The sequence below is a fragment of the Haemaphysalis longicornis genome, unplaced genomic scaffold (genome assembly GCF_048455015.1).
Source record: "Haemaphysalis longicornis isolate Haplotype H1 unplaced genomic scaffold, Haemaphysalis longicornis Haplotype H1 scaffold_9, whole genome shotgun sequence".
Classification (NCBI taxonomy): domain Eukaryota; kingdom Metazoa; phylum Arthropoda; class Arachnida; order Ixodida; family Ixodidae; genus Haemaphysalis; species Haemaphysalis longicornis.
Window position 1 is genome coordinate 141,624,880 of NW_027526460.1, and position 22,985 is coordinate 141,647,864.

The 22,985-nt window shown below is 50.3% G+C and overlaps 2 protein-coding genes and 1 pseudogene across 2 annotated transcripts in view; all 3 read left to right on the plus strand.

Moving 5' to 3' along the window:
- Positions 1 to 758: 758 nt before the first annotated feature.
- LOC144153953 (uncharacterized) overlaps positions 759 to 22,985 on the plus strand; it is a 73,686-nt gene continuing 51,459 nt past the window's right edge. Inside the window, exons 1-2 of the mRNA XM_077685746.1 lie at positions 759 to 958; positions 6,685 to 6,752. Coding sequence (XP_077541872.1) covers positions 808 to 958; positions 6,685 to 6,752 — 219 coding nt within the window. The 5' untranslated portion in view covers positions 759 to 807. The remainder of the gene's footprint in view (positions 959 to 6,684; positions 6,753 to 22,985) is intronic.
- On the plus strand, positions 12,620 to 13,590 carry LOC144152420 (uncharacterized; annotated as a pseudogene).
- Positions 13,700 to 17,761, plus strand: LOC144152423 (uncharacterized). Its single transcript, XM_077683690.1, has 2 exons — positions 13,700 to 13,953; positions 15,895 to 17,761. The coding sequence occupies exons 1-2, from the start codon at positions 13,700 to 13,702 to the stop codon at positions 17,657 to 17,659; spliced, it is 2,019 nt and encodes a 672-aa protein (XP_077539816.1). The 3' UTR covers positions 17,660 to 17,761.

The following is a 22,985-nucleotide window of genomic DNA, read 5'->3' on the forward strand; positions in this document are numbered from 1 at the left end:
TGGTCCCCACAAAAGGACTAAAGTGTGTGCGCGGCCCCACTCCGCTCCCTTCTTTTTTGCCTGCCCTCTCTTTCATCCCCTGCACACCCCTTTCCCAGTGCCGAGTAGCAATCCGGGCTCTAAGCCGGGATAACATCTCGACCCTTCCGTTCGTTTTTCTCCTCCTCCTCGTTTTGTGTGTCAACAGTAAGTCCAAGGTCTCTCGCAAATATTAACCGCCACTTCCGTCAGGAGTCGGTGGAGCCCATTCTTGCTCCCCAATATACTTGGTTTATCATTTGATGGCATCCTTGGTTTTAAATTTTGTATTATATCCCAGGGAAGCAGTGCCAACCGTTCGTTTAAACGAATGGTTTATCAATTCATCCTAATTCACTTAGTACTACCATTCAACTACCGCAAACGCCGGTTCATTGCAGAGACGTACATTGGTATAAGTCGCTTTGCAAAGAGTATTTTACTGTTTCGTCCTGGTGTTTGCTTATTTAATGACAAATAAATACGTAAGCAGGGAAATGGACACGGCCCATCCCCAGACAACGGGCGGGCACCGCCCAGTGCCGAGCATCACAATACGAGACATCTAATGAGTGATACCTCCAGCATATAACAACGCAATGACAAAAGCACGGCTGGTCACGGGTTGTGACAACCGCGACGGACTCGGGACAGGGGAGAAGCAACGGGGGCGTGTTGCCGCAGCCGCTTCCGTGACGTCACGCCGACTCCTAGCTTTTTCGTTCACTCGTGCCCAACGCGCCCCCGCTGGAGGCTGTGCTGCTGCCGCCGCCGCACGTCTTCGGCCTCATGGCGGGGAGTGAGATGTTGATGTTTTCGTTTCTGGTGGCCATTCTTGCTTTGGCTGGGGCGTTTTCCGAGACTGTTCCGATGTCTTACGACGACGAGTGCGGGCCTGTGTTCAGTCGCTACAGGCGATTTGGCGCCAAGCATCTGAGCCGTAAGTTCCGGCGGCCCCCAGTGCCCAACGCATTAAAAAGGGGCAGCTATACAAACATTTCAATGACGGGACAATTAAGCCACATTGATCTTCGGGCAAATTATGGACCAGGATGTATGATGACACTGCTTGGTTTGGGCCAAATAGTGGTCATGATACTGAGTTATGCTTGAATCGTGCTTATGACAATGACGGAAGATTTCGAATTCACTAACCCGCAGTGTCTGCGTTATTGTGCTTCTGAGCACAAAGATACGTGTGCAATCCTGGCCGCGGTCTCTCCTGTTCTGATTGACTCAAAAAGTGAAAAAACAAAAACTTTCGTTTTTTTAGATTTCAGCGCACGTTAAACATCTTCAGATGGTATAATAATTCGTGGGCGTCCACTGTACGGCCGGCCTGATAGACCGACGAATTCGATTCTTTAAACCTTGTACAACTTCGGATCATAACCGTTGGCTTAAACGTGACAGTGAAAAATGGCGATAGGCCGCAAGACCTACCCAATAAGAAATCGCCACGACACCTATATCAGTGGTTCAGGCCTGCGGTTTTGATTTCACGGCGCTGATTCGTCAACGCATTCGAGCGCTTGTGGGCTATAACCTTTTCTGCTTAACGTAAACGTCTAGTCACCCAACTCCGCCATCTTACCTCGGCACCCCCTCCCGTCCCCCCCTTATGCGGTTGGTCAGTTATTACTCATATTAACAATTACAATAACCTGTGGTATTGAGACTTTTATTATGTTCGAGGATTTTGACGCTGTCGTGTAATTGTTCCGTACTCAGCTGAAACGTTTTCTTTGTACTGCCGGCCGGCCGCCGTATTCTTCCCTTCACGTATTTCCCGTGAATTCACGTTATTTCGCATAAGCAATAGGCCACGCACGCTCGTGAAGGCATAAATAACAGGCGCGTGTTGTAGGCCAAAATTTATCATCATCGTAGACATTCCGGATGCTCGCCGACAGGCAGGAAAGACGCAATGATACGAGCTATTCATTATCATTGAACTTGACGGAAAAGTATTTACACGTGAGACTCCAGACGATAAGCCTGGCTTCAACTGCCTGTTATCACTGCGTACGCTAAGAAAAAAGCTTGACTGGCGCAAGCGCAGATTAAAGTGCGAACCATGCGATTTTGTTTGGAGTGTTGAGATCAATGTGTTTTTTCCAACCGAGGTCACTTATATGTGAACGCCCAAATATGCGTACAGTGAGACAGGTTTCAGAACCGTTCCATCCCTTGACAGGAAGGCGTTTCTTGTTAGAAAATCTCTAGACAGGCGTTTCAAACATAAAAGCTCTAGACGTGCATTTTTAGAGTGACTCTGTCTTTGGCCATGGGATCCAGCAGCTCGTGCTCAAAGACAGACCAAGCTTAGATCAACAATTTTCACCGCATAAAAAAATTCATTAAAGAATACAAAAGTGGTGCTAGGGTATTTATACTTGGATATAGAGACATGATTTCTTTGATATTGAGACACGGTTGCAACAACGAAACAAGGACTGTAACTCAACTTGCCACCGTCACACACGACTTTGCGAAGGCCCTTGATAATAATGCTCAGGTAGACACATTTCTTGATCTTAGCAACGCATTTCATAAACTTGCTCACGACAAATTAATTAAGGAGGAGGCAAAACGTTTCTTGACAAAAAAAATAAAAAAGAACGGTGGGTGGCCTGCTCAGTTCAGGAGGCCGCGCGCCGCCGCTGCTCGCGTGGCCCGCTGGATCAGGCTGACCTGCTCCTGCAGGTCCCAGCTGGTCAACGCGCATTCACACTGCTCCGGGGTTGGGTAAGGGAGAGGAACAGGGTGTCGAGGGCACAGGAAGACTAGGTGGGCAGTGGTGGCTGGAACGTGACAGTCCGGGCAGTTTTACTCGAAGCGTGAGGGGGAGATGTGGGAGAGGATGGTGGAGTTAAATTAATTTAAAATTAAAAAATATAAATATTTCAAAAACTTCAGTTGCATGGGCTTCAGGCAATTGATGAATAGAGAGCATCATGTTTTGATTGATGGTCATTCCTCGAGCTGTCTTCCAGTCACCCCCGGAGTACCCACGGTAGTGGTCTGGGGCCGTTGCTTTTCCATTTATATGTCAATGATATCGTCACTGTAGTTACACCCACCCCTCATATCCGACTGTGCAGACGACTATATTTTATTCCGTGAAATCATAAGCTTGCAGGATCAAATAGAACCTAAACCTGGACAATACATACAGTTGGCGCAAGTATTGGGGCATGGTTGTCAACGCAAAGAAACCAGTTTTTCTCACCGTAACGCGTAAAAAATCTCCATTCCAATTTTAGTACACACTGCGATCGTGTGTAGTTAACCAAGTCAACAGCTTCAAATACTTAGCCTAACGTTTACTAATAATGTTTCCCTGAACTTGCACAGCGACAACACCTCCTCTTCCGCTTTTCGAAAACTGTTTCTTGAGACACGAACATCCTAATTCGCCTCCAAGTGTTAAACGTCTTGTGATATGATTCTTACGTTAGACCAAAACTTGAGTATGCTGCTGTAGTATGGGGCCCCTACACCAAAAATAACATCAATAAATTGGAAAAGGTTCACAGGAAAGGTGTTAGGCTTATTTTTCTTTTAAAAATCGTCACATGAATTCCCATTGTGAATTTATGATTGCCAATAACATTCCCAAGCTTCAGTTAACAAGACAGAAATTTTGTCTCGACTTCCTCTGCTCCATGAATTGGCTTTCAAAAACCATGAATTGGCTTTCGATCACTCCCTGTATATATCTGACCTAAATACGAGACACATGCGGCACCACCACCCAAGATCACTAAAACCATACCATGCGAATACCGATACCTACAAGCTTTCATTTTTCCCACGTACCGTGGCTGAGTACAATTCCATTGCTATGCCATAGTCGTTAGGTTCTGCATAACCCTGTTTTTTTATGTTTGTGTCTTGGCATTGGCCACTTCAATGCAATGTCCGCTGTTTTATTTTTTGTCCCATTTGCTCTCTACGGCTTATATTGCCCCTAGGATAAATTTCAGGCTCTCTGATTTACTATACAAGCGCTACACGAATTTTTTCCCCTCTGTTTAGTACTCATTTAATACGTGCGTTGTAACAAGTCCCTCCGTAATTGTAAGAGATTACTGGTGCGGAGATTACTCGAAAAAAGAAAAACGCCAACGAAGTTCTTATATTGCGTTTTTAAGCCATTAAAGAGAGCACTAGTAAAATTCTGTGAGATTCGTAAATTTGAAATCTTCAGTGGCTTGCGCAACTTTTATTGGCATTGAGACCGAAAAATTCAGTAAGTCATGATCGCTAAGTTCAGGTGTGGAGATTACTGGGGAGCATGAGAATAGACAGGCTGAAAGAACTGTATCCAAAACATTCGCAATCGTATACATGCGAGGGCGTCGTCTTCTGGGCGGTGAGTGGTGGGTGCAAAGTCATCCTCAGAATTGTAGACTTCCACCAGATCTTCGTGATCGACTCGAGCAAGCGGTTGCAGGATCTGCAAGCCGTCTCGAGAAGGAGTGGCACACTCGTAGCCATGTCTCCCATTATCCATAATGGCTTCTGGAGAATGCAGCCGCCGCGGTGGCCTCTCCCATTCTGGGGTGTCTTCATCCTTAGCATTAGCGCTGTGGTTTTTTTTTTTTTATGAGTGGTCGCGCTTGACGAGGGCGCTGTGGTTTTTGTTTTTTTGTTTTTTTCTTTTGCTAAAGCCACTGTGCGAGCCAGGGACTCGGTGGTCGTTGCGAGGCTCGCGACCACTTGCGCTTGCCATTTTCTTGCTCCTCGGTGTTTTTGCCAGGTTTTTTTTTTTTTTTATGAGTGGTCGCGCTTGACGAGGGCGCTGTGGTTTTTTTTTGTTTTTTTTTTCTTTTGCTAAAGCCACTGTGCGAGCCAGGGACTCGGTGGTCGTTGCGAGGCTCGCGACCACTTGCGCTCGCCATTTTCTTGCTCCTCGGTGTTTTTGCCAGGTTTTTTTTTTTTTGCTAAAGCCACTGCGCGCGCCGAGGATGCTCGGCGGTCGCGGCGACGCACGCGCTCACAAACGCTCGGCATTTTCTTGGTATTTTACAGTGCCGCAGTTAAAACATAGGTTGAGCAAAACTCCTTGGTTGAAACGTATTTAACCACAACAGCCCGTTTGAAAAGGCAGGAGAAATTGGACATGCAGGAAAAGTTAGAAATGCTGACAGTCGTATCACGTTGTATACCGTAACTAACAGACCTCAATATAAATTTGAGAGTCTAGCTAGAGTTTAGCTATCAGAGGGTTTATTAAACGCTATCTCATTTTTGTATATTTTTTCATATTGTGCGCTTTCCGATGCATGTAGGGGATGACAGGCAGTTTTTTATTCCTCTTCCAATGCGTTGGAATGCTGCCTAGATATCGTACGTGTTTCTTTTAACCTCTGTACAAACTATTCCGCTACGGATTATAGCAGGTTGCCGCTAACTGAACCCTTCTGTGCATAAATTCAATGCTTTCAGCAGCCGATCTCAGACCGCTTCGGGCTGTCGTAAGAAGTGCTGCTCTGCTCTAGTCACGACTGTAAGCTCGTTTTTGCTCTCGGCTTTTGTCGTCAACACCAAGGTCTACGTGCACACTAAAATTGCCTGGCATCGAGTAGAAACATGACTTCTCAAAGTCATTCCGCAATCTCATCTTTACAGTACAACTTTTTACAAGCTTTCGTCACATTTTCACTGTTCTTATCCTTTAGGATCCATAACCCAACTTGCGTAACCGCCAACACTAGCACCGGTATATCACTTCTGTTGAGTTATCAGAGCATCTCATCCCCCTGCCGAATACCTAACGAAGTGGGGTTGATTTTCTCCTTCACTGGTTTTGTGCCCCACCAATTTTCAAATCTTTCGATTGCAGAAGAACGAATTAATTAATCAGGTTCAGGTTATTTCTCTGGGGGAAAACTAAGTGCGTAGTCTCGACTATTCCGCCGACTGAGTATAAAGTTTTCCGAAGGCATGTTCTTTTAGTGCAGCTTCTGCAACAAAGTCTCACATCACAATCGAAGTTACCATAAGTCACAACAATACATTTCCAATGCGACATCGTGGGAACAGCTGTCAACGGTTCTGGCGCGCTCGGCCACTTGCATTAATCCGACTTGCTTCGTTAACAGCCGCTACGTTGTCGCAGGTGATGTAGAAATAGAACGCTTTATTGCTATCGGTTTGTGGATTAAGAGTCAGTGCCCAGGTTTCCGCAACTCAGCGCTTAAAAAGCCGTAATTGGTAAAAGTCACCAGGAAACATGATTTAAATGTTGCCACTTAAATATTTCAGTTTCGGCCTGTCCGCTCCGAGAGGTTCTTAGCAACCTGCATGACAATGTGGAACTGCCCACCGCTTTCATCAGAGGTACCGCGACTGCTGGCCAGTTGATCCCAAAAGCCTAGCTATCGGTTCATAAAGACGCTTCTGCGTAATAGAACACATGGCCACCAGACTATCTGACCTGGAGGAAGTGCACATTTGCCTCCTAGGGAGCCATACTGGTGCGACTGCACTTGCGTAGCATTTCTTGAGTGTCATTGGATACGTTGCCTTCTCAGCCAGACCGGTAAGCTGGTTAAGCCATTCAGCCTCAAATATAAAAAAAACAGTATTTTCTGTCGCTCCAGCTTTCCCCCCGCGGGCGAAATGTTTGACAGGTTTGTTCGACTACTTCATGCGCAGAAATGACAAGAAGCGGAAGAGACGCCGTGATGAAATGCCGAAACATAACTGAAAGTGATGCACAACGCGTGAGTATCATTTTCTTCTTTTTAAAAAATGCAGCATAAACAACTCGTTTTACTCACTCACTCCCTCACTCACCAACTCACTCACTCGCTCAATCTCTCACTAAACGTAAGCAGAAAGTTAGATTGATGTGTAGCCAAAATCTGCAGTTTTTGTAACATCTTTGGGTACCGTCTATATACTCGTAAATGAATGCTTGAAAAATGAATGGCATCTGAATTACACCTTTGCATAGCCACTTGTAACAGTCATTGTGTTTTCGTTTATTTATTCGTTGCAATAATTTACCGCCACGTCGGAGACTGATGTATGTACATTAACCGAGTGCTTTTCTTTTTCAAATTAACAGTGTTTTTTTTTTCATAATAATGTAGTTCTGAGTGCAGCGCTGTCTTGTTTAAGTCTCGTCCTTTTCTGTAATGTGTATTTTCAGCACTGTTTTTCAATCATGAACGTCCACCAATTCGCCCAAAGCAAAGCCGTCTTGAAGTCTACTCATAAATGACCTTAACGCCATCACCAGTGCTCCTCAGGCAAGAGAAGCAAATATTGCAGACAATTGAAAAAAATTACACCATCTTCCCACGTGGGAACCCTGAGGGGATGCAAAGCGGTGGAGTACTAGCGTGTTAATTGGTTGTTAGAGTAAAGACACGTCTTAAATGTCTTCTTTACTTATCGAGTAGAGGGGAACGTTTTGCGGCTTCTCCTTCTCGAAGCGAGGAATCCGCTGTTCGACGCTGTCGTTTCGAAGCGTTGTCACGTTGCCGAACGCCATCTGGATCAGCTACTCTCCGCTCGCGTTTCAAAGCGGCTTCTCGTTCTCGAAGCGAGGAATCCACTGCTCGACGCTGGGGCGGTATTCTCGTAACTGTTCCTTTTGAAAACGTCCCTTTTGAGTCCCTTTCAATCTGACGTACTTCCGGTTAAGCAGTGAGCGTTGGCAGTAGGTTTGCCGCGCTTGCGTTACGTCACTTCCGGTAGTTTGCTTTTAGCCAATCAGGGCTCGCCAAAAGGGACACTTTTGAAAGGGACGCAAAAGGGACAAAACTCGAGAATACCGCCCCTGCCGTTTACGTTCGGCGTCGCGAGCTCTCCTCTGTGCAGCCTTGTCTTCGGAGGTGCTCGCGGTTCTGACAGTGTGCTGGCTGGCGCTAGTTGAAGGTGTGCGAGCCAGTTCGCTGACAGAATCGTTGGCGTCCCTTTGCAGTCATCGGACGGCGCAGTACCGAAGAAGCAACTGAGCGGAGCGCGAACGGGTTTATTAGATGCGACGCTGAGAGCATCTCTAGTCGGCGGCCCTGTCCTTCCTGCGGGCGTCCGTTGTTGTCCGCGTGCGTCCGTTGTTGTCCGCAGCCACTCTCCCTCTCTCCTCTCCGATAGCGAGCACTCCCTCGGGAGGGGCATTAGATTGGATTCGATTGGATTGGCTTGGCTTGGCTTGGCTTGGCTTGGCTTGGCTTGGCTTGGCTTCACTTGGATTGGATTGGATTTGATTGGATTAAAGTGGATTGTGTTGGATTGTGTTGCGTCATAGCCACGGCACTCTCTCCGCGGTCTCCTCTCCTTCAGGCGCGCTGCGCATATAACCGGTGTGCCGCTCTCCGGCGGCCTTTCGGTCGACGGTTGCTCTCCGCTTGCGCAGGGATGCCAGGTTCTCGGAGAGTAACCCGCCAAGTTTTTTTGCGCCGCATAGCCCAAAAGTAGCCAAATGTTGATATATTGAAATAGCCCAAATAGCCAAAGCAGAAAACTTCACACACAATTCATTTGAAACGTTTGTTCAGATTACTACTGCTAAAAGTTTGACATATTTACAGAATGAAAGAAAGTTATATAACCAAACATCAGTTTGGAGTACAAACAGCTCCACCAGTGTACATCGCGGTGGTATTGAAACGATCCAAAAAGATGTCGGATGGTGTAAAGTCCTTACAACACTTTCCAGCTCTCGTTAGTCCAAATTTTACATGTAGAATGTTCTCCAAAGTTTCTATGGACATTCGGTTCCGCAAGTCGGTTTTTGTTAGAGTGACTTGACTGAACACTTGTTCTACTGCAGCATTGGACACTGGCAGCATGAGCAGTGAAATGGCTAGTTGCGGCAGCAACGGAAACATTCGGGCACCCGCGCTGTTTTTGGCATCCAGGACATTTTTCCAAAACACTAACATTGTCGTCACGGAGTTCATCAAGCCTACATTGCTGAAAGCAATATTTGGACTCCATTGCAGAAATACTTGGCGGGGGAAGAAATTTCGCAAAAGCTTTGACAAGAGCATCAAAAAAAAACTTCCTTGTGTTGTAGCAGTGCAGTGGTTGAGGTCACCTAACAGTTTCATATTTCACGGGAGACGCTTCAAGGCGCTTTTCACACATGCTATCATAAATGCATGGCACCGCTCAAGAATGGTTCTTCCTCTCGTCGCTAAGAGAAGACTTTCCCAGGGCGTCACGGAAAACACTTCCCAGCTGGCAGGCTCGAACATGCATTACATGGCTTTCCCAATCACAATCGATAGACGCATGCCCGGGGAGAACGATCCGGTGAAGCAAACACACCACAAACGAGCTGAAGTCTTTAAAAAGCTTTGATGGGTCAGGGTCCTCATTCTGTAGTACTCAGTTGAGTTTGACAAATTCATCAACAATGGGGATCAAAAACTGCACGTACAGGGAGTTCTGCTCATCACTGTACATTTCGCTCAGCATTTTAGCGAAGTATACAGCAACGCTCAGCTGCTCTTGCGCCATCGAAGTGCGACTTAAGTTCCAGCCACTGGTCGTGAATCACACGAAGGGCCCCAGCAATGCTAAGCCAACGCGTCGTACACACGCCAATCAACTTTTTTGGCGTCAATCCAGGGTTAATTGCAGCGTAAATGTTTTAAATGCAGAGCATTTCCGTAACTCACGATGTCACCCGCGTTGACGTCCTTAGTCGTAGTCCGCACCCCTCCCCCTACACTATATAAAAAAAAATACTATCCGGCGCCTGGTTTCGATCCCTCGACCCTGCGGGCGGAACGCAATGTACATGGTGCTCTACCCACTGCGCCACAAAGCCGACACAGAATGGGAGGCTACGAACGCGCCATATATACTTGACTTATTCAAGCTACGTCAAGAAGCTGCTGATACAACGCATTCACTACCACCAACTCCCCAAACACTAAACGTTAACCCAATACACCCACCCCCTATGCGACGCATTTACTCGAGTCCCCCTCGCGGGGAGATGGGTCCAATTTTTATACACCTCTTGTCGCTTTGGAGAGGGAGAAAACCAGATCAATGTTTCCCGTACAATCTAGTCAATCTGTGTGGGCAGTGCATCGACAGCCTTGTTGCAAGCGATGTGAAGGGAGTGACAGACACATTTCACTAACACGAGGTTTGAATTCACCTCCTTCATTCGTGTGTACAGACTGTTGTGAATTCCACACATCACACTCGCCCCGTCTGTACCTATACCTACGCAGTCGCTCAAATCAAGGTTGCACTTATCAATGAAGCCTTTCAAATGGCAGAAAAGCCCCGCAGACGACCCATCCTGAACTTCGACTAATCCCAGAAACGCAGTGACAATTTCATTGCTCTCGCTGGAGTAGAATCTAGCCACCACCGTGAGCTCTTGTCGAAGACACGTCTGTACTTTCATCCAGTATCAAAGAAAACTTGCAGTCCCTCAATTCATCTATGAGCATCTGCTTAAGCTGTGCACTTCGTCCTTCCCATGGATAGGGAGGACGCAACACTGGAGTCCCTGATACAGTTGCTAATGAGCGGCGTCATGTGGTCGGCCGTAACAAGCGACCCGTGGACAGCCATTTGCGCAGCCAAACGCAGCTCTGCAATTGCTGGCGACCCTTGATTGCGAGACGACAAAACCCTGCAATTGCCGTTGTTCGTGCGCCGTATATAGATGAAAGATGCATGTTCCTAGCATGTTTTTCGGGTTTACGGTGCGCCTTGAGGTCTTGCACATGCGCCCGTAGCTCCGTTTTGCAGGCTGTACAATAAGCCATATCCCCAGATGGTGAGCAGGTAACCCAATCTATAATTGAAAACGAAACTTAGTTTAAAGGCTCCTAATGCGTGGTAACGAAACTGGCATGGTCAAATGGCAATACAAAACGGACCGTAAATCTGGGACAAGAAAGAAACAGGGGTAATACAATTGAACATTTCGAAAATACCTTTGAACGCAGGATCTTTTTCCCGTTCTTTTCTGTATGTCCGCACATACTTGGCCCATTTGCCCATGGCGTCACGAAGCGCGTGTGGCGTGTGGAGCAGCGGCGTTGGTCAGACTGTAAGTACTCAGTGACACAAACGGGCGCTGAGTTCCAAATGGTCTATTTTTCGGGTGTCCAAGCTATTTTATACTCTAACCGTATCAGAAAAAATCGATAGATATCATATTTCAAAGGGTGCGTAGTAGCGATTGTGCAGAGTTACAAGTTTAAAAAACCGCCGAAAAATATTATCATTCACACATAGACAGTGACGCTTTACTTGTGTAGCAGGCTTCTATAATATTTCTCGGTCTTATCCGAGGAGGTTCTTACGGAACTTTGTTTTTCAAGTGTTGGCGTGTATCCACATTATTTACACTGGTCACCAACGTGACCTCCTAAATTGCTGAGTACTGCAAGTCGGTGCACATCGGCACTGTCAATGTTTGAAAAAGAGATAAAATTTCTGGATGATTTTTTAAAGCTTCTAACTATGCCCAATCGCCACTACCCACCTATTGAAATTTCATATCTTCGGATTTTTGTCTGTCACGTTCGGACTACAAAATCGCGTGAATGCTCCAAAAATAAATCAGTCGAAAGTCAGCGCCTGTCTGTGTCCCTATGTGTCTAGTTTTCCGTGCCGTTTTTCCGCGATGTTGGCAATGGTTTCAAGACCACGAGCCAAATTAACGAGCTCGACCAACATTCCTGCTGTGACTCATTCGTTTACTTTTTCTAGCGAGCCAGCCCAAAAGTGGGGGGTAAACAAGTCTGAAACAAAGCATTTTTCTGATGTTAAGATGTAATGCAGAATAGCCAAAAATAGCCAAATAGCCAACGCCAATTTTTTTTCGCCAACTACAAAATCAAGTAGCCCAAATTGGCTATTTATAGCCCAACCTGGCATCCCTGCTTGCGCTTGAACCCCCCTCAGCGTCGCATCACACCAGGGTTCCCACGAGGGGAGGTGGGCGTAATTTTTTTTGCAGAGCAGAGAGAGTGGAGGGGAGGAGCAGCGCGCATGCGCGTGATTGGACAGCTGGTGTGCAGAGTAGAGAGGAGGAGCACCGCGCGCTAGCACACAGGTGGTGTGGAGAGGACGAGGGGAGAGAGAGCGGCGTTATCACAGCTGTTGTGGAGAGGGGGAGAGGTGCGGACGCCGGACGACGGAGGGTCGACTAAGAGATGCTTTGCATCTAAAACAAAAAATCCCGCCATCTCCACGAAGTGAACGATGATTACTGGGGCGAAGCTCCAATGCTTATCGGTAAAACCGTTAAACATTCGCCCACACATCATATAAAGACTCTACACGTTGTTATATAAATTACCCATTCAACCTACTTCCAGTGTGGATTGTATATACACTTATATACACGATGTTTATTATTTAAATATCGATGCAATTATCCTGCGCCCGCTCCGATTCGAGGTTCTCTTGCCGCCGCTTGCGTGCCGCCTCTGCTTCGCGGGCTCTTACTTCAGGATCCGCTTGTCGACGAGCCCGCTTTGCTTCGGCTGCGCGAGCCCTCGCCGCTGCCGCCGCCTCCGGATCGATGCTAGTGCTGGCTTGCGATTGCTGCCGACGCTGGCGCCTTTCTTCGGCCTCGCGAGCTCTCACTGTTGTGATGGTGCGGGAACAAAATCTCATCTTAGTTTACACCCCGCACCCGCACATAGCGGACAAACTTATCGGTGAGTTTGCAATTCCCTCACCCGCCGGACCGGTGCTTTGCTTGCGCGCGGACACTCATGACTCCTGTTATGGAGTAGTGACGGTGCGCAGCTCCGACACCGAAGCCGCACTTCGTGAGAGCCTTTACTGGCCCGAAGGCGAGATTCTACACGTCCGGCGACTGGGCACCTCTAATAAGGTGCGCCTCACCTTTTCCGGCAAGGTGAAGCCCAGGTACGTCTCCTACGACGCCCTGCTGATCCCGGTGCAGCCGTACAAAAAAACTGTGCCAGCCTGCGGTCGGTGTGGCTCTGTTGGGCATCGACCCGACGCCTGTCCCGGCCCCAAACCTGACCTTTGTGGCATCTGTGGAAAGGCGGTGCCGCTCACGGATGGCGCCCGTGCCCCACATGAGTGTACGCCCAGGTGTGCTCTGTGCGCTGGTTCCCACGTCACCGGGGACCGGCGCTGTAAGGAGCGCTACAGGGCGCCGCCACCCAAGCCGTCCACTCCTCCATCGGAAGGTCAAGCCGGCCGCAAGAAGCGAAAGCGTCGACGCCCACGGAAGCCGCGGAAGTCGGGCTCTCGGGAATCGACGCAGGGGGCTCAGCCTCCTGCCATCAACACTGACCCGCCCCCGCGCCCTGGAGCGGTGGCTATCGGGCCTTCCCGGCGAGACCCAACTCCGGACGGACCTACGGCCAAGAAGCCTAACACAGGGCAGGCTCCTCCCGCCCCATCCAAACCGAACCAGCCATCACCTCAGCTCAAACCCGCTGCCCTGGGGGATTCATCGTGGGCCGCCCGCGTTCGGAAAGGATCCCAGGTGAACGGCTCGGGCGGGGCAGCCTTTTCGCCCACACCCTACGTGATCTCCCAACCCAAACCGCCAACCCCTTCCACTTCCACACGGGAACAAATTGAATTCCGCAGGTTACAGGCCCAAGTTGCCTCGTTAACGCAGACGGTGGAGGCGCTTGTGAACCGCTCGTCCTCACCTAATTCGACACCCCTCGGGCAGGCGCCGGAGGCGATGGATAGTTCCCCCTCCGAACCCATGGAAACCTCTGCGAACCCCGGCCCGCTTGAGGAGCGCCTAAGCAACCTAGAGGCCCAGATGGCGTCCATAGGGACCATGATCGAGAATCGATTGGCTGCCGCCCTCCAAACCGCTTTTGACCGCATCCCGGGCAAGATAGCGGCCCAGATGTCCCAACTCACTGTTAGCACCCGCCGTCCTAAGCTTAAGCGAGGATCTCGTTCTCAAGCATCCCGCCCCTTTCCAAGGTGACGGAGGTAGACGAGCAGTCTAACAGTTCGATTGCGACCTCGGAAGTGAGCACCGGATCGAGCAGCGGAGCCCCTATGCAGCCCTTTGCTCTCATGGAGGCCCCCCACACGTTTAGTTCTAGCGATGGCGGGCAACAGCCCTAGATCGCGCTGCGACCGTGCAAATTCGGCTATTTTTACAATCCTACAGTGGAATTGCCGCTGATTTAAGGCACACAATAAGCGGGCTGCTCTCCGGCTCCACTTAGAAACCTATCCGCAGTTGCCCGCGGTAGTGGCCCTTCAGGAGACGGGCGAGCACGTAGCTCTCACAAATTATACCGTGTACCAAAGGGATTCACAAACCGCACTCTGCGTACATCGAAATTACACCGCCAAACTGGCGGATCTCGACTGCAATCCGCTTTATTCGTACGTTATGGTGACTCTCCTCCCGCTTAGGAAGCAGGATCAGTCCCTACACATCCTCAACATCTACAGTTCTCCCAAACTGTCTAACGTAACTTACGCTGATGTGCTTACCAAAGCCCTTACGGTGGCAGGTAGGGAGCCGCTTGTCATTGTAGGAGACTTTAATGCCCCTAGTCCTCACTGCGGTTACCGTAAGGAGGAACGGCGTGGTAGAAAGTTGGCGGAACTTATCTCCACCTTGGGCCTCACTATCCAAACCGACCCCGCACACCCAACCCGCATTGGCAACTCTGTAACTCGGGACACATGTCCTGATCTCACACTTACCAAGCACATCAGGCATGCAGAATGGTTCAACACCGATGAAACCCTCGGCAGCGACCACTGCATTCTTCTCACTACAATTCGGGCGCATCCCCTTACCTGTCCCCGTCAACAAGCGAAACTTCCGGACTGGGACAAGTTCCGTTCGGAGTACACGACTTCGGCCCCCATAGCTCAACAAGGCTACGCCACTTGGTCTCAACACCTTGTGACGTCGCTTCGCCCAACTGAGCAGACGGTTCAGCTCTCAGAGGCAATGCCGGCGGTGGATAAACATCTGCTGCATATCTTGGAGGCTCGGCGTAGCCTTGTCCGACGTTGGCGCCGACAGAAGCATAACCGTAAGCTCAAACTCCGCATAGCAGCCCTCACTCAGGAAGCGGCCGAGTACGCGGCCCAGCTCGCTGACTCCAATTGGGTAGAACGCTGCAACAATGCCGCCAAGCATATGTCCAACCGCAGCACGTGGCGTTTCTTCAGGGCCCTCATCGACCCTAGCCAAACGCGCACAGAAACTCAAAAACATCTTCAACGCGCGCTCCACGCTTACGCGGGTGACGCAGATAAATTGGCACAGGCTCTTAGGGATAAATATATTTGTGGCCCGCAGGACTCCATCGAACCGGCGTTCTCATATGCAGGCTCGGAGAACGCAGACTTGGATCGTTGCTTTGAACTCCACGATCTGAAGGCGGCCCTGTCGAAAATGAAGCGAGGAACGGCGCCGGGTCGGGATCAAGTGACTGTTAAGCTTCTAGCCAACCTCCCAGACCCAGCATACCTTCACCTCCTCGACTACTTCAATCAAATTTGGGAGGGGCGCGAACCGCTACCAATTGATTGGAAAACGGCTCTGGTAACTTTTATTCCGAAACCGGGCAAGTCTATCAACATCGAAAATCTACGCCCCATTTCGTTAACCTCGTGTGTGGGGAAGCTTATGGAAACAATGGTTAGGGATAGGCTTTCCGATTACCTCGAGGTCCAGCACACTTTTTCCGACACTATGCACGGCTTTCGTCCACATCGCTCTGCTCAGGACATTCTCCTACAACTCCATCGTGACGTCATTGAGCCGATCGAGCATCCAAGTAACGATAAGGTAGTCCTCGCCTTAGATCGTAAGGGGGCTTTTGATAACGTTACCCACGAAATCATTCTTACCCATCTTTCCCAAACGAACTGTGGGTATAATGCTTTCAGGTACATCCGTCAGTTCCTGACTGAACGGCAGTCGTACCTCCGCATTCAAGGCAAGGAGCATGGCCCATACCCTCTGGGTACTCGAGGAACACCACAGGGAGCGGTCCTCTCTCCTCTTTTGTTCAATCTCACCACGGCTCATCTCCCCCCACTGCTGAAGGATATCCCCGGCGTACGGCACGCTCTGTACGCCGACGATATCACGCTGTGGGCAACCCAGGGTTCCCTTGGCAGCATTGAGGCCAGCCTTCAGCATGCAGAATCGGTCGTAGAAGAATACGCGCGCCGCTGCGGCCTCGAATGTTCCCCTGAAAAATCGGAGTACGTGCATCTTCGCCCCAAACCAAAAGATACGACTCAAATCGCACTTTCCTTGCGAACCGGGCCAATCCCGGAACGCGAAGAAATCCGCGTCTTGGGACTCTTCATACACAAGAGCAGGAAAGTCGACACAACCCTGCGCAAGTTACGGATGGTCGGGGATCAAGTGGGCCGCATGGTCCGTCGGGTCTCAAACAAGCGGGGCGGTCTCAGAAGCCGCGACGCTTTGCTCCTCGCCAACGCTTTCGTGACCAGTCGGATCCTATATTCGACACCCTACCTACGTTTGCGCAAATGTGATGTGCACACGCTCGAAGGCATTCTCCGCAAGATATACAAGCGCGCCCTCGACCTCCCGATCTCGACGTCTAACCAGCGTCTTGCAGATTTGGGCATGACCAACACGTACGGAGAACTCAAAGAGGCCCATCTCCATAACCAGTACCTGCGGCTTACCAAGTCGCACGCTGGGAGATGCCTCTTACAACGCCTCCACATCTCCTACACATATCAGGCAGAAGAGCGCACCACGATCCCAGAGGACTGGCGTGGTGCGTTGGATATCCAGCCTCTACCCCAAAACATGGCTAGGGGTACTCACGAAGGCAGGCGAACTGCGCGGGTTACAGCCTTGCAAGGACGCTATGGGTCCCGGCCTGGAGTATTCTACACGGACGCGTCTGGCCCTCACCACGGGGGGTGGTACACGGCAGCCGTAATCCATCAAAACGTGCCTGTTCAAGGGCTCACTTTTCGAGCACCGGACATTTCTCATGCGGAGGAAGTCGCCATAGCTCTCGCCGCAGCGGACCCCGCATCTCGGATCATTATTACCGATTCGCGGAGTGCGTGCCAAAATCTTACCAAAGGTCGCATCACCATTCGCGCTGCTCGAATCCTCAAGGGCTGTTATTATATGGACCGCCCAAATACACGTTCCGTCATCTGGACTCCAGCTCACGCAGGACTAGGTGGTAACGAGGCTGCCGATGCCTCAGCCCGCGCGCTTGATTCCCGGGACCCTCCTCGCCCTCCATCTCTTGACGATCCAGAACCTAACCCGATCAGCTCATTTCGCGACATCACAGCGATGTACAAGTCGAACAGGCTCCGATTTCCGCCTCCGCCGCCGGGCCTGACTAAGGCTGACGAGCGCTGGCTCTTACGGCTATACACTAACACGGTATTGTGCCCGGCAATACTTAAGCACTTCAATCCGGCCTTCTCCGGGGAATGCCCACACTGTGATCATCCGTTTGCGGATACTTTTCACATGGTGTGGGCATGCCCATCCAACCCGGCGGTCCCCCCAATCACGTCCCCTTCCCCCCCTACCCGTGAGAGCTGGGAGGCTGCCCTGCTCGGCTGCTCGACCTTGGAGGGCCAACGAGCCCTCGTGGCCAGGGCGCGCGCCGCCGCGGAAGCCACAGGGGTCCCGGACTAGGGACTCCTCCTAGAGTTTGTACAGGGTCGGCCCTTAAGGCCGCCCCTATCTCTCACTTGTATATAGTCTCAATAAATGTTTTTCACCACCACCACCACCGCGGGGTCTTGGCGGTGGGCCCGGATTGCAACCGCATCGCCATCTCTCCGCGCTGCTGCCTTTGCTTCCAAGGTGTTCATGATGAGTAGCTGGTGACGCGCCGTCTTGAGCCATCTAGCGGGCGACCTATGAACTATTGCACATCTGGTCCTCTAGCGGTCGCCTCGAGAACTAGCGGACACGGCGACGACGCGATGCGGGACTTGCCCCAAGAAAGAGGAGCTTCGTCCCTAAAAAGAAACTCGCGATTACGATACTCCCTAATGCGATATTTGGGCGGAGCAGCAGTGCGCTGAGGCAGCACTCACTCGTGGGTTCTTTCGACGGCAGCTATGGTGAGCCTCTGCGGCGGTGGCGCGACGTGCGTCTCAGGAAGGGACCGCGAACTGCGTCTTGAACGAACGCACGTCATAGTCACGTGAACGCCCCCTCACGTCTTCGCCCCCGGGTCGCGCTGTCGAGTGCCTCGTGCGGGCACAGCATACTGCCCCCTCCCCTCCCCCACCACACACTTTCGGAGAGCGCTGGCTCGCGCCGCCACGGCGAACGGCCCTCCCCTCCCAATTTCGCGACACTCCTCCTTTGCTTTCTTTCATCGTTCGCTTTTTCTTTCACTCGTCGGTCCAGGCCACCGTTCCCTCGGTTACGTTGTCGACAACCGGCTCATCCCACAGACGGCCGCCAAAGGGCTGGCCCCCAAAATATTCGTTTTGTAACGAAGAACTGGGCAAATAAATGAGCTTTTTTCAATGCATGGCTTGCAACAAAAAATGCCAACATCTAAAGATTTCGAAAATTACAGAGATGAGGGGCAGCTCCTCGAACTTCCTTAGGCATTCTTCATGGTGTTTTCGGCCACCTGAGAAATTAACTTCAGGGGCCACACAGAAACATTAGCCGACACGGGTTTACTCTTACATGACGTCACTGTATTGCTTTCTGTCTCTCTACTGTATCGAAAAACAGCCCGACGGCCGCTCCGCATAAGCCTACCCACTATACGGACCGCTTCCCACGCGTGAAGGCGAGATTTGTCTGCCGAAAGTCTTTGTACTAATCGTGTCGCGGCAGAAGTCCTGCGTTAAGCGGCGCGTCTTACGTCCCTTCCCCCTTCCTTCAGAGTCGGTGTGCGTGCTCACCACCACACGCTCCTTTCCATGTGTAACGTACAAGCCACCGTACATGTAGTGGCACTACAAAAGACAGCCAAAACGTTTCATACCGCTACATATCCAAGGACGGACCCAATCTCCATCGATATACCTAATCAGGCTACGGCTGGAAGTGAACCCGCGTCAGCCCCACCCCGTGCACTGCAGTCGTTCTGGGCGCCTGGACCACATAACTTGGTGTTGCCGAGCCCCTTCGAGGTGCTCTCGCTCCAGCCACGGGCGTCTTTTCTGTGCAGCTGCTTCCTCTCACGGCACTAACTGTAGTAGAAACCATGCTGTGGACAACACGCGAAGGACTCACTGATAGCGGGGACGACAAGTGGCACAGGCACTGTTGCAGTGAAAGAGCATCGGTATCCAGAATGGAAGTACGGGCAAGGATTCGGCGCATGCAGAAGCTGCAAAGCAGCCCATGATTGCGCCAGCAACCAACAGCGCAATCGAAGCTGCACTGAAGCCGCCAAACAACGCACGCCCCTCGAACAGCAAGCAGTATATGGCTGTCGAAAAGGAGGGTGCGCCGCCCTCAATAGGCCCCACTAATGCCGGCCAAGCGTTGCCCTCTGCCTGAAACAACTGCATTGCGCAATAGTAACGACGCAGCACTGCTGGTTCCTATGACTGCTGAGAAGCCCGCTGTGCCACCTTACCACCAGAATCGCCCCTGTCTCGCATTGGTATCACTGCCATTGCAACACAGCAGGCTCTGTTCAACATTCCAGCACTACCGCTTCACCAGTGGTGCTCCAAGATCTTTCACACGAGCGTTTCCCAGGGCCAGGGCCGCAATAGGCGACGGCACACCAGCATCCTGCGGTGTAATCCTGATTTCCTGCGCCCCCGCCACGTCGATCTGGTGTGCCGTCGCTCCTGTACTCTTCATGTGCTGTAATAGGAGGTCTGCGCCCATGCCTACTGCGCGCCCGAAAGAATGGCGCTGGTCAGACGGCCTTTGTTGCTATGTAAAAGAAAGCAACTCCGCACGGTTCGTTGGACAACAAGCCACTTCCAGTCTGTGCATTCGGTAGTGTGGATAGAGGTGTTGCGCGTCCGTATTGGATTTATTTTGGTACAGAGCACTCCCGGAAACTTTAAGTGGCAACATTATGCGAAAGCGCTTAAATGTCCGTTTGAGCGAAAAAGCGTCATGGGGCGTGTGGAGGTTGTCTCCTCTGGTTTGTCTTCTGGATTGTCTTTGTTTCTCCTCTGGTTAGAAGAGAGTGACACGCAATGATACTCTAAAATAGATAGGGGGGGGGGGGGGTATTCATGTTAAACGGAGGAGCAGAGGCATGGTGTTAGTGATAATTGGAGCTACAGCCTTCAGGTGAAGGTCCAGAGATGTGTATCATGCGGCCTCCGGCACCTATGTGACTCCTCTGGCCTGGCGATTTTGACGCGGCATCGTTTCTGTGGACTGGAGGTGTTGTGGTTCCTCGTTTCAAGAGAAGATCAGTAATGCGTTACAGACGACCGCTATGGGCGTATGTGGGTGCAGGCTCAAATAAATGATAACCATACAATACCGCGCTCCGCGCGTAGGGGTGTGAAAATTGTAGGGACTGTGCGTCGCATGCCTTTAACAACTGAGGTGGTCGCGCTTAGGCCTCCTGGTGCATAAGTGTGGCTGTTGCTGTTTGAGCACAATTTAGAGTAAAAAACCATCAATTTAGCAGATACTGTAACTTAGAGCTTTCATTCAGCTTGCTGGAGCGAGTGGCAAATTTTTGCAATATCTCTCGGTATGCGACGAGTGTTTGTACCACCCGAAAATTAGGCTTGTTATCACCGCCAAAGGCCGGCGTTCTCGCAACACGCCGCACATGCACCACGAGAATGCAGCTTCTTCACCTTCCAGATGTGTTTCTTGAAATCAGCGGAGACATGGGCGCTATCTCTTGCCGTAGTTCTGAACGGACTTGCGTATTGGTTACAGTAGTCGTCCTGATTCGTTTTTGTAACGGGCTGGAGAAAGATTCAGCCAAAGCATAATGACACAGTTAAGCTATAAAACGCGTCGCAGCAGCAGCGTCTTTTTATTACCATGAGCGACCACTCAGAGGTCGAGTTCCCGGTGTTTCCGTATAAGAGTTTATGTTCCCCCTTTTTTTTAGAGTGCTGTTTCTGAGACACCAGTGATTCAAGTGCGGAAGGGCACATTCGAAGAACACGCCCTGTGTTCGGCGGTAGTACAGCCTCCCACATTTTTAATAATATAGCGCGAGCGAAGACCGATAGGCGTGTCAGTGCCTTATCACGGTGTTCAGCAGCGAAATAGGCGAGAGTATACGCGCACGCGCATAGGGCTATCTGCTGCATGAGTGTCGTCTGCTACGCTGTTTCCTTGAGAGTGTTACACCCCATGCCAAGGCATCTGAATGACTTTGTTCACGAGAAACCATGGTTATTTTAAGCCCATGAGTATATTAAACGCGCGTTTGATTTTTCTTTCGGATCAATTTCCCCGCAGAGCGTGAGGAATGCCACTGGAAAGAAACAGGATGGTTTTTAGCCCGGAATGGCCTCAGGTCGCTGCAGGAAATACTGCGATAAATAAAAAATTCCGATAAAAATAAATACCTGTGCTTCATGCTGCTTAGCTACCTTTGGCGGCAGCGAAACGACCGTGCAAGATGAGAAACACAGGGGGTGTGTTGCCCTCAGGAGAACAGCGGAGCAAACGACGCCCCACACAGCAGATAGTTGTATGCGCGTGCGCGTACTCTCGCCTATTTCGCCGGTGATAAGGCGTGATAAGGCGCCGACATACCGATCGGTCGTCGCTCCCGATATATTAATAAAACTTTGGGAGGCTCTAGCTGCTCTAGACCATTGCTCGCGGTCTGCGCCAACAGAGAGCCATTGTTTGGAAATCTCTACCATAAAACTGCTGTTGTATAAAAACATTTCCTTTTATCTTCTTTGAATTAGTCTGCCGCATTGTATGTTTACTGTATATGAATCTACAGCCGGTAAAAGGCTTGTCTATAACACAGCGTTCGTACTCCCAGCCCTATCCTGCCCCGCCGGAGCGGGATTTGAATAAAACTACTGCGGAATTCTGAAGTCCTAGCCCTTCGCTTTTGCCTCCGACATGTTTGGAACGAGTATGTTTCGGCAGTTTTCGGATGTAGCTGGTTGAAGTGGAAATCGCTGTTATAGACAAGCGTTTTACCGGCTGTACATTGCAACTTCTGTTTAAACTGTATAAGGGACACAGGCCTCGTCAAGCCCAAGATGGCTTTTTGCCTGTGCCCTCAGTATATCAGCATATCCAATGTTGAAATAAACAATAAACACTCTCACAAGATTTAAACCGTGATTATTTAGCCTTCATCAGTTTTTTCGTCCCTACTTTGATAAGCGCTGGCGTATCTGCGCCACACCCTCCCCAACTGAAAAGATGAAGCTTGTTTGGTGGTGGTGGTTGGGAGGAAAGGGCGTTGGTGACTAGCTCTAATTAGAATAAAACACGCCTATTAGTGAATACTTTTATTGCGAGAGCAATGGACAACCCCTTGAGTGAAAAAGCCGGAGCTGGCGTCTGTCCCGGAAGCAGAGAGACGGTTTTGCGACCACCCGTGTGTTTGGAGTGTTCCGCAGCACAGTACGGTCAATGGTACGGGCTTAAAATGGCCGGCACCCGTGCACCTGTACACCTGAGGCGAAGTAGGGGGCTGGTACAACGCATCAGAATTAGTGAACAGGCGGGCAGGGAAAGTAGCATCGGCGTCATCTTTTCCAACATAATGGCAGCAGGAACGAGCAATGGCGCGATGCGCTGCCAGACGGTAAAAATCATTTCAAAAGCGTATGCCGGAAGTAGTAGATAAGGAAGGAAATGGTGTCAAGCAGCAAGTGAACGAGGCGGAATCAAAACGTCTCAGGCCTCCGATTGGACTTCGCGTTTAGAATCTATCAGAGGTCCTTGGGTGTCCGCGAACTTGTTTTTTTAATTGTAAAGTACGCACCATTATTATGCGGCTAAGATGTCGGCTCTTGCCACGCCGCTATGAAACGTCATTGAATAAAAACGAAAAATAAAAAATGGTCGA